Genomic DNA, 16,006 nt, shown 5'->3' with positions numbered 1-16,006 from the left:
ATGACAAGAATTTGCTAATTAACCCTTCCGACCCGACGGCGTTTGCAGCAGTTCGCTTCCTACGGCCGACGTGAAATTTAGTAGTCCGTTCACGACGGCCGACTTGAAATTCAGCCCTAAACATAAAGTATTTGAGTCTTCGACAATATTGTCATTTTAATATACTATATTCAGTATTGTACTGAATAATTAAGAAAGGAAAGCGGTGACGTATTCTCAGAGTCGGTACGCGGTACCGATGTCGGGTTGGAAGGGTTAAATACGATTCTTGGTTTTTGTGTTTAAATTTTGTTGCTATTAATTTTTCCTTAGAGTTTCCTTAATTTTAAGGAATCTTTTGTAGGCATTTCGGGACGGTTTATGGCTTGGCCTGCGGCTCTTGGCGAGTGAACCATCGGTTCGGCCCAGCGATATCTTTGCCATTCGACGGGAGTCGGTTCTTAGCTTCGGTAATGTAGGCATTTTGGGACGGTTTATGGCTTGGCCTGCGCCTCTTGCCGAGTGACAAACACCAGATCCATCGGTTCGGCCCATCGATATCTTTGCCATTCGACGGGAGTCGGTTCTTAGCTTCGGTAATAGACGGACGCCGAAGAGTCCGAAATAAACTACTTTGCACGACATCCTGATTTGAGTAAAGTTCATTAGACCACCTCCTACGCTTTATTTGGTTTCTGTTCAAATTTTGTCGTTATTAATCTTTCCTTAAAGTTTCCTCAATTCTGAGGAATTTAAGTGAATTTTTACGATCAAAAACCACTGCTTTTATTCAACAAATGGCACTAAAGGGATTTTAAGCTTGGCAATAAAGTAACGCTAAATAAAGCTTCCAGCGATGTTATCACAAAACTTCGTTCCACAGTGGAAAGTTTGCTGGAAGTTGACGAAAGGCCAAGTTCCTTATCGAATTTTCTCGATTCCGTTAATCTCTCCGGAACGACGAGAGTGTCCCTGGCGAAAGCATAAAATTTTCTCGAATCTCGCCAGGATGATCTATTAAAAGAAATTCTACGAGCGACTGGAGCGTTTCTCTTCTGGTGCATCGTCCTCTGAAGAACTCCCCCGTCTAATAGAGAGCAAGAGAGATTCTTGGACGTTCGCCAAACACTCCGCGGAATGTGGAAGGAAAATCTTCCCGCGGGATTTTCGGATTCCACGGATCGGAGTTTGACGCGTTTCGAATAATTTCCGGTTGACGACCGCTCGGGAAAAACAGGCAAACGTTGCTCTCGCGATATTTTGCATAATACGCGTGCAATAACTAAACGAAAAAGGAAATTTGAAAAGTTTCACTCAGAAAGGGAACTTCGATATCCCGAAAATTCCGATTTTTTTTTTAAACGTTGCAGGTTTGTAGAGAACCTTAAGAATTTTTTTGGCCCTTCTTCTGCTCTTTGGGGTGAAAACAGTCCTTGAGTAGAGATAAGTTTATCTCCCTGTGTACCTTCACTGTTGGGTCAGGGTGCACACCATGAGTGTCTCGCGTTTTTCGAGCTCCCAGTGTGTCCGTGTAAAATCTTGGAGGATTTCGTTGGAACAGCAGAGGACTTAAGGATGTATTGGATAAAGGGAATGTTGTTGAGGCCTTGTTCTGTATTTTGAAATAAATCTTCACTTCGAGCTGTCGAGGCGACGCGCTTAGTGGATGCCGGATATAACCGGCGCTAGCCAGTGTGAAGCATTTAGTGGATGCCGGATATAACCGGCGCTAGTCGCGAAAGGGTTAAATAGCCCCAGGAAGATTTTTAATATTGGGTCATATTTGACCCGGCAGCCGCCGTTCGTGCAACTATCACATCGTCCACTGTCCAAGAATTACCGATTAAAATTGGTTACAACGCAAGTCAGAAAAAAATCATTGCTCGACGGTGAAACGGAACAATGCGCAACATCGAGTTGATTCGAGGATTTCCACGACGCGAGACAGTGTTTGTCCGCGGAGGCAAGAATCGCGCGGATATATCAGGTATAATCGCGATTCAGCCGCTTATCGTGCAGTGTCGAGCGAAACGAATCGGTGATCCGAGGTCTGAGTGCACATTCAATAGAACGGCTTTAAAGGTGCGTCGTTATCAGGTTGGGCAATCGTGCTTCTAGCACCCGGGAACTGCTTATCTCCGGCATAGTTGACTGTATAATAAAGTCGGCCACGCGAAGATGATGATAAGGCACCGATGCTGCGACCGCTCGTTAATCCGCGATACAATATCGCCGTCCACCGCGAAATGTATCGAATCGATCGATGTAAATACGACGGTAATAAGTGCAGCGAAAGAAACATGACGGTCGTAGAAACGAGGAAGAGGAGATTTTACCACGGCTCTGTGTGTGGATGTTGGAATAATAACTAGGTGGGCGTGAATTGTGGGAGATTAATGCGGGGAAATAGCGATGGATGATTATGATGCGAGTCTCTGTGCAACTTGTTAGATTCTTATTTTGCGTTGTATAATTTTGAATAATGCTTTATGTTGTTTCATTTGGAAACATAATTTTTGGTACTAGTACGAAGAAAAATAATTTAGATTGCTTGTCAGAATGAATTGGTATAATTTGGAAATTTATTTTGATATTGTACTCAATATTTTAAACTAAATTTGCACCAGTGTCTTATGTGTGAAATGTATATGGCCAAAGTTGAGGCGTGTTGAACGCTATTAACGCTTAGGCAAGTTATCACTTAAGAACCTCGTGCGCTGTTGGCATCAGCAGTTTAGAGTTCGCCTAAAACCCTAAATCTCGGATCGAGCAATCAAGACGTTAAATGAGAAGCTATCTTGAAAGTTTGTGCTGGAATCGGTGCTCCAAGGTTTAACGTAATATCCTAAATGATTGATCGCTAGTTTAATTCTTACTAATTTAATTAACCTTGATCACAGTAACTTAGGATTTCATATTTTAATTCCTACCTAGGCAAATATAAAATTCGATGTGCTAATCTTCGATAAACTCTAATTGATAGATTAACAAGTAGGTAGCTTTGCATAGAGAATTAATGCATCCTTAACCCTTTCACTGCTGTTGACCTACTTTTACTCCAATTTTATCCTCTCCGCGTTTCCATTTTAGTTCAGTAGAACAAATTTTTGAAAAGAAAGAGCCAAAAGAAAAGAAAATCTTTTGCGACGAAATGGTTAATCTTTCCCCTATTTTCTTAAGAAATCGTAACAATTGCAGTTCGTTAATCTTACGTTTGAACGTTTTTTCGTCAGAAATTTCACTCGTTGCAAAGAATCGACGAACGAAGAGAGTCTAGACTACGAGAGAAAGATCTTTCTCGTTCGATTTCGTTGTGCGTTCTGCTTAAGAACAGTGAAACAAAACGTCAGGCTCGTAAATTCGCGACCACTTCTTGTCACGGCCAGCCAGCGAGTTTTGCATCGCGATCTTATCACAGTGTGCGCGATTGCACCAGGATAGTCAATGTGCGAGTGTCCCGTGTGTGCATAAATACACTCCCTTTCAAAAGTATTGGAACACTTATTGAACACGAAGCAAGCTTAAAAAATCGTCAAAAAATTATTAACTCTTTGCGGTCGAACCTTGAGATATTCCCGGCGAGGCGTTTTTACCTCCTAAACGCTCTGCGGACGTCCTTTGCATGCAGCAACGGGGGAAAAATAACGATAATACTTGCTTGAACAAACTCGTTTGAAGAAAATTTGTACGTTTTTTGGGCAATAATTGACTGAGTGCGCGCTACCAAAAAATAATTCCTACCATGCCTATGGAAAACGACCGCGAACAGTGAAGATCCAAAAGAAAAAAAGGATTGATCCTGCAACCTCGCGATACCAAAGAAATCTGCTTGAAACGTTCCTGAAAAAGAAAACGTTCCTAGAAAAGAATTTTTTATTTCAGAGGTTTCAATCTTTAACGAACATATATGTTTGGGGATTATTAAATACTCAGTCGATTTATAAATATCAATTAAATATTTTTTAAGATTAACTCTTGATTCCCGATTTCATCCCCTCGAGAATGAAGTTTGCTGAAATAATTATCCAAGCAAACGCCTCTCATTGACATCACAGATTTCTCCAAAATTTTTCTCCACAAGTACTTACACAATTAACCAATATCAATCCAAAACGTCACAGTAGATAATAGCACAGGCGAATAAGTTGGTAAACTGAGCCAATAGGCACAGCTCCTACCAAGGTATAAATAAAAAAAGAAATAATTGAAGCAAACGTTCTCATCAATTACCATTTCGTACACACAAAGAAATACATCGTTTCAAATCGGCTAAATCAATTCAACAAACGTTTAATTGTGCATACAAACAGTAAAATGAACCGCCGCTGCAAAATGTCCAAGTATAAAAAAAAAAATTTCTTTAGAAACCGAATACCTGAATAAATTCACTTGAACCGCCCGTAATCATTGGTCGATCGTAATCAACGAGACTTTAATTATAGATCCGTCGTGTATACGTAACGCACATCTGTAACGGTTTAATGGCGAAGTCAATTCTCGGAGAGAAATTTGAACGGCTGGCATTCTGTCTCGTTGGGTGGTCCCTTGAATCGGATCGTTTGTGAATGATTGAACGAGAGCTACGGCGGAGACCTCTCTCCGTCCTAAAATCCAATCGACATCGGTAGCCTCTAACACGTCATTACGCCATACCACGGAATGCAAGAAGAGGTGAACCTTGTGATCCGTTTGAATAGTCCGCGATTATGTTACCGAGACTTCAGCTCCCTCGTTCCACGATCGTCGTAAGAATGTTTTGTCGTTTTAAACGTTTATCGTTTTGTAGCTTCGGTTTTTGTATTTTTCTTTTCTTGCTGAGGATGTTTTTAGACGTTCAAGAGGCTGTTAATGTGAGTAACGAAAGGTGTTTGAAGTTTTGATTAAAGTAATTTTGCAGACCTGTTCTTATCGCTCTTCGATAATTACGTTAACATTGAGAAATTGGTTACGACACTGTCCTTCGATTCTCTGTAATAGGTATACACTCGTTGTGAAATTAGCAATTCAGACAATGCAGACTTCACCGCGTGATGGCATCTTCTAGGAAAATATGAAGTTTATAAAGTGCTGGTGTTTAAAAATATTTCTGTAATAAGCTTCGTTTTTCTTTCTGTTAGGCAATTATTCGTGGAATGAATTTGGGGAGGATGTTTGATTAATAACGCAACGTTGAATCAATTTTTCTTTACACTTAACTGGATCGTCAAATCCAGCGATAGTCCATGTTCTACAATGAAACATTTATTAATACTCGTTTTCACCATCTGAATCTGTCAAAATCCTCGTTAGATCTTCCAAAAATTTCGAAAAACGCTAATTTTATTTTACTATACTATACAATTCTTATACAAAAATATTTTATTTCTAAATCGTACAATTAAAAATTCATCGACATTCATCCCTATTTCCACCATTCCTACAATCTCGATCTCTGAAAATCCTCGTTACTCCAAACACACCCTCCGCAAGCTCTCAGTTACCCGCAGAAGAAACCTCGAACCGAACAGCGACAAAGAGGTATCAATTCACGAATCGCAGCGGCCGTTTCAATTCCGTCAAAAAGTCTCCAATTGTTCCGTACACGGTATGTATCCGCCCCCTGTTAATGCCACGAAATACCGACAATCGCCACCCTATCCACGCTCTGTTATATCCACCGGCTGTGTTCGAAACGGAAACGGTAATCGATCGGACCAGCGGCAAACTCGAGAGCGCGCGATCGACGGATCCGGAGAACGAAATGCAAGCTGGATCGTTAATAACCGAACCGGTGGGCGATTCGAATCCAACTCGGTCCCGTCGTTAACGAAAACACGATTTCGCCGATCGGGTAGGGGTGGTGGCGTGCCGTTTCGTTTCAATTTCAATTGACCTCTCGCAGGCCAACGCTCCGCTTTGTGCTCGTTGCTCGAGAGGCAGAGCAGAGCCGAGGCTAGAAAATATGCGTTTTCGCGCTGCATGGGGGCAGCGTGCAGCAGCTGCAGTCCGGCTCGTGCATCCACCGCGATGGGAAAAGGGTTACGCGAGGCTCTGGTGTGTGCCCCTTCTGTCAGCAATGGCCAATTAGCCATTCATGCGCGATTCGCGACACGATGCGTTCTCTCGAGCCCCTGCACGCGAGGGCGTGCCCCGTTCTTCTCTCCACCGGCTATTATGCTCCGCTCTTTTGCTCATTCTGACGAGCTTCTTTTACGTCTCAGGAGACGTTTCTTTCTACTCGACACAATTGCGTTTGTTTCGCTCGATTTTCGCGTGTGTGTAGAGTAAACTGCGCTCTTTGTCTGTACTCCTCTCGTTCGTTTCTGACGCGAAGCTGCTGGACATAATTTAGGTGGAAGGAACATTGACAGAGCGTGTTTGGTGTTCTAGTTTAGATCTGGAATGAGTGTTTTTTATGAGCGACGATTGTTGGCGGTTGCTTGTTTACGTATCAGGTGTGTAAATTAATTTTTGCTCACAAGTTTCAGTATTTATTTAGGACAAGGTCGAGTACAATTTTAATGTTCTGTATAAATTTCTAAGTATTTCAGATTACCTTTGGGTAACTGACGAATTCTCTCTCTGAAAAAATATGGCAATTTTTAGTCGGTAAAGTCGTTGATGCTGTAAAAATAGAAGATGCTTTAGAAGATGAATAGAACGTTAAAAATGCAGGTGGAACAACACTTCGACTTAATCTTGAAATTATCACACAACCATTAGTCAACTTCATAAGCAAGTTTTGCTTACAGAGTGTAACTAAATCCTCGTTTTGTTTTATGGCAGCTGAGAGCCTGTGTTTCTCGTAGCGCTGTTCGAGAAAAATTGAAGATACAGATCGATTTAATCATCTATTTCGAATTTTCACTGGAACATACCGAGTCTAAATTTAACGTCACCTCTCCAACTGTGCATACTGCTCCCTCCTCGACGACAAAGTTTACCAAGAAATGTCTTTGCCCGATTCTCCTCTTGTCTCTGGTCTTTTTCAAGGAGTCGCCTCTCCCTTTTGTACACTGTTCCTTTGTCGAACGCCATTGAATTTGTGTTACAGGTCGTCAGCGAAGAAAGCGTCCATTCAGTCGCGACACGTGCGTCGTCTTTTTTCACTCGTATTTCTCGGTACACGCGTCCATACGAGGGACCAGTTTTCCTCCCTCTTGTAACTGCACTTTCGAGGCGCGGTCAGCGATTCTCCTCTGTCGGGGAGAGGTGTTTTACGATATTCGAAACAACCATCCAGCTTCTGTTTCGTGCTATTTTAATCGAACAAACAGCGAGCGCTTTGTTACATTCGAATCGAGAATTCTAGTGTTCGATTTTTTCTTTTGCTACTGTTTCCTTGGTAAAATTGTTCGGTTAGATTGGGATAATTTACTGGAGAACGCTGTACTTATTTTTGAGTAGTTTTTTGGATACAGGTAAATTTGTAACTTGTTGACAGCAGGGATCATGGCTTTGAATTAAAAATTCGTGGTCTTAATACAGGGATATTTAACCCTTTCGCATCCGTGGACGAGATGTTTCACTGTTTCACGTAGGTATTGCAACGGTTTCTTCTGAATATCAAACTTAAGTGTGTGTGCGACAGTAATTACTTTTTTAAGAATTTTTTAAAGAGGAGAAGTGGTTCTAATTTAAAATTTGTCGACTTGTAGATTCAAGGATCTTTTAGGAGTTCTAGAATTAATGCTAAAACTCGGTAATGAACTTACCTTTGACGAAGAAATTGCAATTTATCGTTCACGCGACACTTTGGACGAGATAACTCACATGTCTTCTCAATAAATAATTTTTTAAAAATTTTTAGAGATAGAAAATTGTTCCAATTTACAATTCTTCGACTTATGAGTTAAAGGAACCCTCAAGAATTCTAGATTTAAAGCTAAAACTCGATAATGAAATTACCTTTGACCAAGAAATTGCAATTTAAATCACACAATACTTTCTGTACAAATCCAGCAAGTGTCCCAATATTTACGAACAACAGTATACAGCTGACAGTACATAAAACAGTCCACAACGTTCGAACCTTCCTTCAGTTTTAGTTTTACCTGAACTTGTACACTCTAGTAACCGCTCCAATTAATTAATCCGCCGTTTCCAAGGATCTCCCCGAGATCTCTCTTCATCTATACATAAAACACCCTGGTACGACCCTTTTACTCGTTTCCAAACGCGATCCTGCAGAAGTTACGACGCGTCACGGGCTTTATAGGGCGGTAAAACGCGGGAAATTCGCGGGGCGTGGGATTTTACAGTCGCGAATCGGTAAAGGAACGAAGAAGCCGCGAAAATACAAGGTTATTAACGCCGTGATCGTTTCGGCCGTGGCAGTACGATAAATTAACTTCGAGGCCGGTTAACAAACAGCCACTAGCCTGGAACACGCGATAAAAGTCGCGTGTAGAGATTTAACGGCTCGTAAAGCATTCGGATCCGCGTTAATTTCGTCGGATAGGCTACGTCTTATTTTACGCCGATATGTTGCTGCACAGAGGAAGAACTAAGCCTCGCTTTATGCGGGCGTTGGACATTGTTACGAGTCGACAACGCGAATAATCTGACTGCTACAGTGACACGTGACTGGAATAGCCATAATTTTCTCTTTATTTTGAAGCAGAAATCAAAGGACCTTACTTTCACCCTTTCGTTGTTCGCTGAAATGGGGAAATTGAAAATTCTCCACTTTTCGTCACTTCATTCAGTCACATTTGTGATAAAAAGGAGGTAAAGGTGTGTTTTATACGTAGAGCGGACTGTCTTGTTGACTGGTCTTTATGGAATCAGTGATTGGATGAACGAGTCGCCAGTTAACCCTTTTACATCTCGCAGAATTTTAGAGAAATTTGCAAAAGTGTTACGAGCTTTTTTATTTTACTATGTAAATGTTTGTAATCTTGGATGAAACAATTTTTCGAGAAAGCTTTTATTTTTGTACGTGTAATGAGAAATTGTGCATGTTGAATCCAGCTAGGAAATGAAAATGAGAACGAAACACGAAAATTCCAGCTACGTAATGTTGCGGTTATGCACAGTGGAAAAAAATAAGAAGAAAAACAAGAAAATTCTAACGAAACGACAGAATAAATAATTCGTGTAAAGCATAAACCGAATTTTAAAAACTGCATATCGTAAAAGTTACGAAGGTGGAATTTTGAGACTGTAAAATAAAGTAGGGTAAAGTTTGGGAATTTTTTTCGTAGGTACCTACTAAATGAAACATTTCAATTTTTTCGGAGCATATAAATGTAGCTTTCACCTTCCTTCTCCGATTAAAAAAATATAAAAATGGTGTAGTTTAACTAATTGAATAATTAAGATATCAGGGAGAAACATAGCTATCAAAAACTCCTTAAGAACAGAGTAATGCATCTCACAATAATTTACTGTACGAGTAATTAACTCGGTACAAGCTCTCGAAGAATTGAGCCACTTTATTTTAAGTGGTTGCTCATCATGCTTCAGATGACACGGGTACGTTATGACCACCCTGTGTACACGTATACCGGGTATTTTGACTCAACCACAGCCTTTCAATATTACGTTACGTATTTTGACAGCAAAGACGAGACTGGATCTGATTTCCCCTCGTGTCGATAACCTTTTGTCTGAGATCCAGTTTCGTCACTCGGTGCGTTGTCCCTTGATTGGATGTCTCGTTGAAACTTCACTTTTGTTTTTTTTTGTTTTTATTTTTTATTTTCGTGACAGCCTGTTATTCGAAACGGAATTTTTTCTGTGGCATCTTGCTTTAAGGGCTGCGAACAGTTACGTTTAAAAAAGAAAAAGAAAAACTGGATCACTTCTTTGTTATTTTTATTGGGATGTGACGAGAATTATAAGGTAGTTATTACGAAAACAGAAATTGTCGTATTATACCCATACTCCGGTATTTAATTATCGTCATATCGATAACAGGTTGTTGGACTTCGAATTCCATTGAAAAAATTTCAGGTCGTGCAAATTATATATAAAACACTTTTTTGTGGAACACATACTTCAAAAATTACAGTCTTGTACGTACACGCTCTTCGTAAACGAGCGTCGATTTTTGCAGAAGCGTACACATACGCCCTTCGTAAAACGAGCGTCGATTTTTACAAGAGCGCACACATACGCCCTTCGTAAACTAGCGACCACTTTCACAGAGCGCACACATACGCCCTTCGTAAAACGAGCGTCGATTTTTACAAGAGCGCACACATACGCCCTTCGTAAACTAGCGACCACTTTCACAGAGCGCACACATACGCCCTTCGTAAACTAGCGACCACTTTCACAGAGCGCACACATACGCCCTTCGTAAACTAGCGACCACTTTCACAGAGCGCACACATACGCCCTTCGTAGCGGAAGGGTTAACTTGAAATGAAATTCAGCGAGTTAGTGAAGGAAACCCTGCGTGCGGATCGTTAGTCGTAAGAAACGCGGGAATCTCGTTGTCCTGTGCCTGGAACGAAGAAGAAAGGCCGAGTAACTCGAGACTCTTGTGCGAGGAGGAGCGTTTAAACCGCTGACCGTAAACACAGAGAAAGAAAGAAAGGTCCAGTCCCTGTGGCCTCTCGCAAGGGCGTTAATTACAGGGCTGCTTTCGTTTCTTCCCCCCCTTAGTCGATTTCCGTTGCCGGAAACATGCGTGTGTATATGCCGTGAGTGTGTGAAGCACCGTTCGAATTCGCGTCGAGTGGTTAATTCGGATTAAATGGAAAGAACCACGCTAAGGTACGCGCCACAAGCTGAGAGAGTGACTTTTAAATTAATCGAGCAATGAAACAACATTTGAAACCGTTTACCGTTTGACACTTATTGTTCTCTGCGGCGTTTCAGGGTTGAACGCTTGTTCGAGAGCCTATGATGTGTGGTGGATTGTGAGGTCGCTTTGGGGATTCGAGGGGTCGCGTTAATTAGGGAGGCTGAAATTACTTTGGGAAACTTTCGGCTGAAACTGTGATAAATGTGTGGAATATTTGAGATATTAGATCAAGGAATTTGCCTCATTTGCAATTATTAACTTAATTATTAATTTCTCGTTTCTTAAAAATATGTAGTTTCATTGTAAAAAGTTAGTATAGAGAAAGTTAAATTTGAATTTTTTCTGTGACTACCCTTCTGGTCGAGATAGAAGGTTGAAATTTGGTGTCAAATGTTTTCTTCTAATAAGCTATCGATTAATCCATCGCGAGTTTAATTTAGTTTAAAGGCACTTTCGACAACTTTATCCTGCTAAACCCTTATGTATCTACTTGTTTATATTACGAGATTCCATAATTATTTTTATCTCAATTTTTTAACGACTGTTTACATTTGCTCCGCATTCAACAGGTGTCCTAATATTTGTAAACAGAAGGGTACACGTGTTTTACGTTTCTAAAATTTGTCGAAAATGGACCGATAACATTTCCCCTATCGAACTATTCTGTACGTTTAATCGCCAGTGATTGTTAACCAGTACGAGAAAATGTGTAACAACAGGTATCACGTTACAAGCCCTCGTGATAACAATCGATTCTTCTGTTCACGAATTCCTAAGGTTGAACGCGCTACCTGCGCCCGACGGGTCATTGTGAACGTTTTCATCGAGTTTTCGATGGAACGTCGCTATTATGGGGTCCCTGAATGGCCCCCGTGACCGCACAATGGCCCGTTGTCGTTCTTGAAATTACGAGGTTCCAGCATTGCTCGAACCATGCCGTGGCCGAGTTTGTGGCATGCGAACGACCGGCCTGTTTTGAAACGGAAGTTCCCTCTTTTAATCGCGTCCACCAATCTTCTCTGCATTCCCTTCCTTGTTTCTGAATAATGCTGTTTTCAGGCTTGTCCAGCGGCTTCCGGATACGGCGGATTTCTTACAGGTGTTTCTGTGGTCAGCCAGGTTAAATTTGTGTGGAACAATTTGCAAATTCACTTCACAGTATTTTTCTTTTTTTCGTTACTATGTTAGTACAGGTATAAATCGGTACGATATTTGAAAGATAACTCTAAAGATTGTTTATTAAACGAGAAAATTGGAATTAAGCTGCTTCGATTATTTCTTCACTTTACTTATGAATTTATACGCATAGTGGTATAATTCAGGCGTTGAGAATGTAAAGAGCGAATTCAACAGTCTTCTCAATTTTTGTCCGAATGTTTAAGTTTGCTTCACATTCAGTAGAATTTTTTCATATTTTTCGAAAGCCTAGAACAGTAGAAAAATTAGACTAACGATAGTTTATTAAACGAGACAATTGAAATTAAGCTACTTTGGTTGTTCCTTTACTTTATCTGTGAATATCTACATGCATAGTGATACAATTGAGGCGTTGAGAATGCAAAGAACAAATTCAACAATCTTTTCAAGTTTGTTTCACATTCAATAGAATTCTTTAAAATTTTTCGAAAGCTCAGAACAGCAAAGAAATTAGTCTTGAGCATAGAGTACACTTTGCCTATGGAGTGTGGAAAAATCTGCCTACAAAGGGTTAACCCTTTGAGGCCTGTAGACTCAGATATGCCTTCACAAAACACCAATAAATTTTCATACTTTCAAGCAATAAAAATCGTCAGCGTGACCATAAACTCACATACGCAACATTTAAGAAAAACATAAATTTGACATACTTCGATCAAAAAAAAAAAAAAAGAAAACTAAAGTAGTAACTTAGAAGTATCTTAGAATTTCTAAGAAGAATTCAACGTTGCGTCGCAAAGAAAACTTGAAGCAAACGTGATTATTTCTCTCGAAATTTCCGTTCCTGTCGAACACGAAACCCGATACGATAATTAACACGGCCGTTTGGCCAGGTTCGCACCGGAAACGAGGGAATTACCTAGTCGCTAAATCGCAAATTCTCTTGTGCGTTTCAGACACGTCCTACGAGAAGGCCTGTCGAAGGGGTAGCGCGCCAGCCACCCCTGTCCTCGGAGCACGACCCCTGGACGTCACCCCCAACAGAATCGTCGTAAGTATACCTCATTCCGCTCCCCTTTAAGTCCCTGTAATTTCGATTCGTTGTAATTTTCGATCTGTGATAATAATAACGCGGCGTGCTGCACGCCTCGCTACCCTTTGTCCGATTCGAACGGTACAGTGGAACAATGCTTTTCCTTCGAACCTCTTTAATCGCTGTTATTTCGGTTACGATTTCGAAGCTTTGCAAGGTGAATCGTTTTTATCCACTGCGTTCTTTTTTTTTTTTTTTTTGCCGACGTTAGTTACAGTGGATGTGTGACGAATTTAGAATGGAATATGCTAATTTGATTGACCGAACGTACGAGGAATTTATTAGGGGCTTGCCTGATAAATTTACCCTTTGTACGGAGCTCGTCGAGTTACACGAATAAGTGAATTTTTCATATAAAAGATAAAATTCAGTTTATTTCATTTTTGTATGGATTTGTTAAACTTGTAGAATATAATTTTAACGTTACATTGGAATAACAGATGTTCCGTTTAGTATTTATTGCGCAACGTGGCCATACGAATACCGGAGGAACTTCCACGCGGCCGATAGAAAGGGCGTTAATTGGCGAAATATCTCGGAGTAATTATTTTATCGAGATGAACGGGCCAAGCTCGAGCTCGCAATTAACGCTAAGTCTCGCTTGTTCGAGCGTTGAAGAAGATCTTCGGTATGCTATCTCGTCGTAGATCCTTATCGCGAGAAATACTTTCGGTGAATCTGTCAGCGCTGCGCCAAAGTGCATTAGACTTGCAGATTAGATCTGAGTCAGGAGTTCTCTCTATAGGGGACTCCTCTCTGTCGGAATTCGACGTTTCTAGTGTCGAGCCGGATGCTTCGAACCTCGGAGGAACTTCCGCTTATCGAATTTTCGATTTTTTAATCGTAGATCATATCGCGGGAACGGTCTGCAATATTTTCTAAAGGTGAAACCACAGAACTGATAAAAATTTATTATTCTATTCTGTTTGATGGAGAGAAAATTTTGTTTTTCCAACGGAGAAATTTTTTGGATTTTTCAAATTATAGATCTTCCCTTGTGAGTTAGTTTATCTTATTTTAAATACACGTGAAATAAATAGAATCAAAAGTGTATAAAGGAAATAAGAAATTTTTCTTTCAAAATTTTTAAAGATTGTATACTCCACTGATAAGAACAAAAAAGAGTTACAGTTTCATTTTGTCCTTTTAGTTTCTTTTATCCTTTAATCCTTTTTTTTTTTTGTTTGACGCTTATTATTAATGTAATACGCAATTCTGAAACGGAAGACGATTTGATATATTCCACTCACGTACTTACAAAGATCTCTCGAATCATGATAGATAAATCCTCGTAGACGATTCCTTTGTTGCAGCTTACATTCGGTGCTTCCGGTTAAAATGGCGTGGTGCAGTAACTTGTAGTTGGCTGTCGTGTTCCCCTCGGGAAACATTTCGTTTTCGAGGCACGAGAAACGAGATTCGAGTTTTCCGATCACGTATCTTCGATCTTTCGAATCTTTCAGTGCATTGAGTCGTTCGGTTGGGTGTACCATGCCACCTTTCCCTTTATTCCTACAAACAAGCTACTTCGAACATCACGTTCCTCGTGTACCTCCCTCGTTCTTCGAATTACTCCTACTCCTGTACTTCGTTCGCACGTCGTTGTGTGAAATGCATCATAAAAATCCTCGGTTCGATCACAATGATCCTATAATTAGAATCAACGTGATTACTTCTCGTCACTCGGTCTCTATTTTCTTGTTTTTTTTTCATTTTTAATTGTTCGAGACTGGTTTCTTTGCTATTCTGCGTTGTTGGAGGATCACAGTGATCTACAATTAAAATTAATGGCTCTTTTTCTTATTCTTAATTATCTCACTGAGTCTGGTTTCTTTATTATTCTGTATTGTTGGGAAAAATGCAAATTCGGAATTTTCTACCGTTTTCTTAATATTAGAAGCGCTGGCTGGGTCAAAATTGACCCATTAGCAACTTGCCAAAAAACGTGACACTTTCTTTACAAAGTTTGTACCTTTCTGACGTTGTTTTCTGCATGTACATGATCGCTATATGAAAAATGAAAAATATGAAATATGAAATGAAATATGAAAAATCGCTAGTTTTTATTAGGGAAAATCCTAAGTGTAAGAGGTGATTTTCTCGTGTGCTATTTTTCACCCCTTTGGCAACGTACATGGGAAAATTGATCTGTTTTATGATGATATTGTCCGCTGATAGTGTGAATAAGTGCCCATAAAATTTGCATAGCCAGTGGTTACGTTTTTCAAAACGATTTAAACAAAATTTGCATAGAGTAAAATTTCACCTGTGATAACCTTTAACCTTTGTACCCATTTCTAAATTCTCCTCTGACAATTCTATCGTAAAATCACTCCGGATCCTTACCTTTTAGACATCTTCACTCCGAAGATAAAAATGTACGCAAAGAATTCTAAATATTAGAAGCTTGAAGCAACTGTGAACATTTTGGTTGCCCACGTACGGGTCAAGGGTTAAAAAGGGACGTCTAATAATTGCATCGATCGATGAAAATCTCGGTGCTCCTCTCTCATACATGGACATAGTAATATTTAATCGCGGCACAAGTCGCCGCCGCAATTTCGTCCCTCGTTTCACCGGTGATGGGGCCACTCTATCCTCACAGAGTCACCTTTGCCCTTCGCTTCAATTTCGTTGCGTAAACCGACACGCTCCCTCGTCGAGAGTGGATGCAAAAGCGGACGACGCAGTATGGAAAATATCGACCCGTGTGCCGTCTTGGCTCTCTTGTTCGCAGGTGTTCTCAAATCTCACCACGCGGTAGATCGCTTTTCTAGGACGAGAACGGCTAGACGCGGAGTCGCAGGTGTGTCGCGTTAGTTTACGCTGAACTCGGCCGAAACTGTCCACACGATGAAATGGCTAGACAATACGCGATGGGGACGTGTTAAATTACCGCTTCGAAGAGTCGGCTGTCTAGGGTGGCGAAACATCGACGCCTAACATTTGGGAAGAGTTTTTAAGTATGGCGGTGTTTGAAAAATTTGCAAAAATTTTTAAATCACTGTTTTCTTTATTAAATAACATGCAAAAGTGGTTCGTCGAAATAATTGAATCACATT

General features: G+C 40.5%; 1 protein-coding gene across 1 annotated transcript in view; it reads left to right on the top strand.

Moving 5' to 3' along the window:
• LOC108576755 (ras GTPase-activating protein nGAP-like) overlaps positions 1 to 16,006 on the top strand; it is a 97,129-nt gene that overhangs the window by 57,065 nt on the left and 24,058 nt on the right. The window contains exon 2 of the mRNA XM_017939811.1: positions 12,808 to 12,902. Coding sequence (XP_017795300.1) covers positions 12,808 to 12,902 — 95 coding nt within the window. The remainder of the gene's footprint in view (positions 1 to 12,807; positions 12,903 to 16,006) is intronic.

This window comes from Habropoda laboriosa, unplaced genomic scaffold, assembly GCF_001263275.1.
Source record: "Habropoda laboriosa isolate 0110345459 unplaced genomic scaffold, ASM126327v1 scaffold447, whole genome shotgun sequence".
In the NCBI taxonomy this organism is placed as follows: domain Eukaryota; kingdom Metazoa; phylum Arthropoda; class Insecta; order Hymenoptera; family Apidae; genus Habropoda; species Habropoda laboriosa.
Note: the sequence above shows the minus strand (reverse complement) of the source record. Positions and strands in the feature narration are given on the sequence as shown.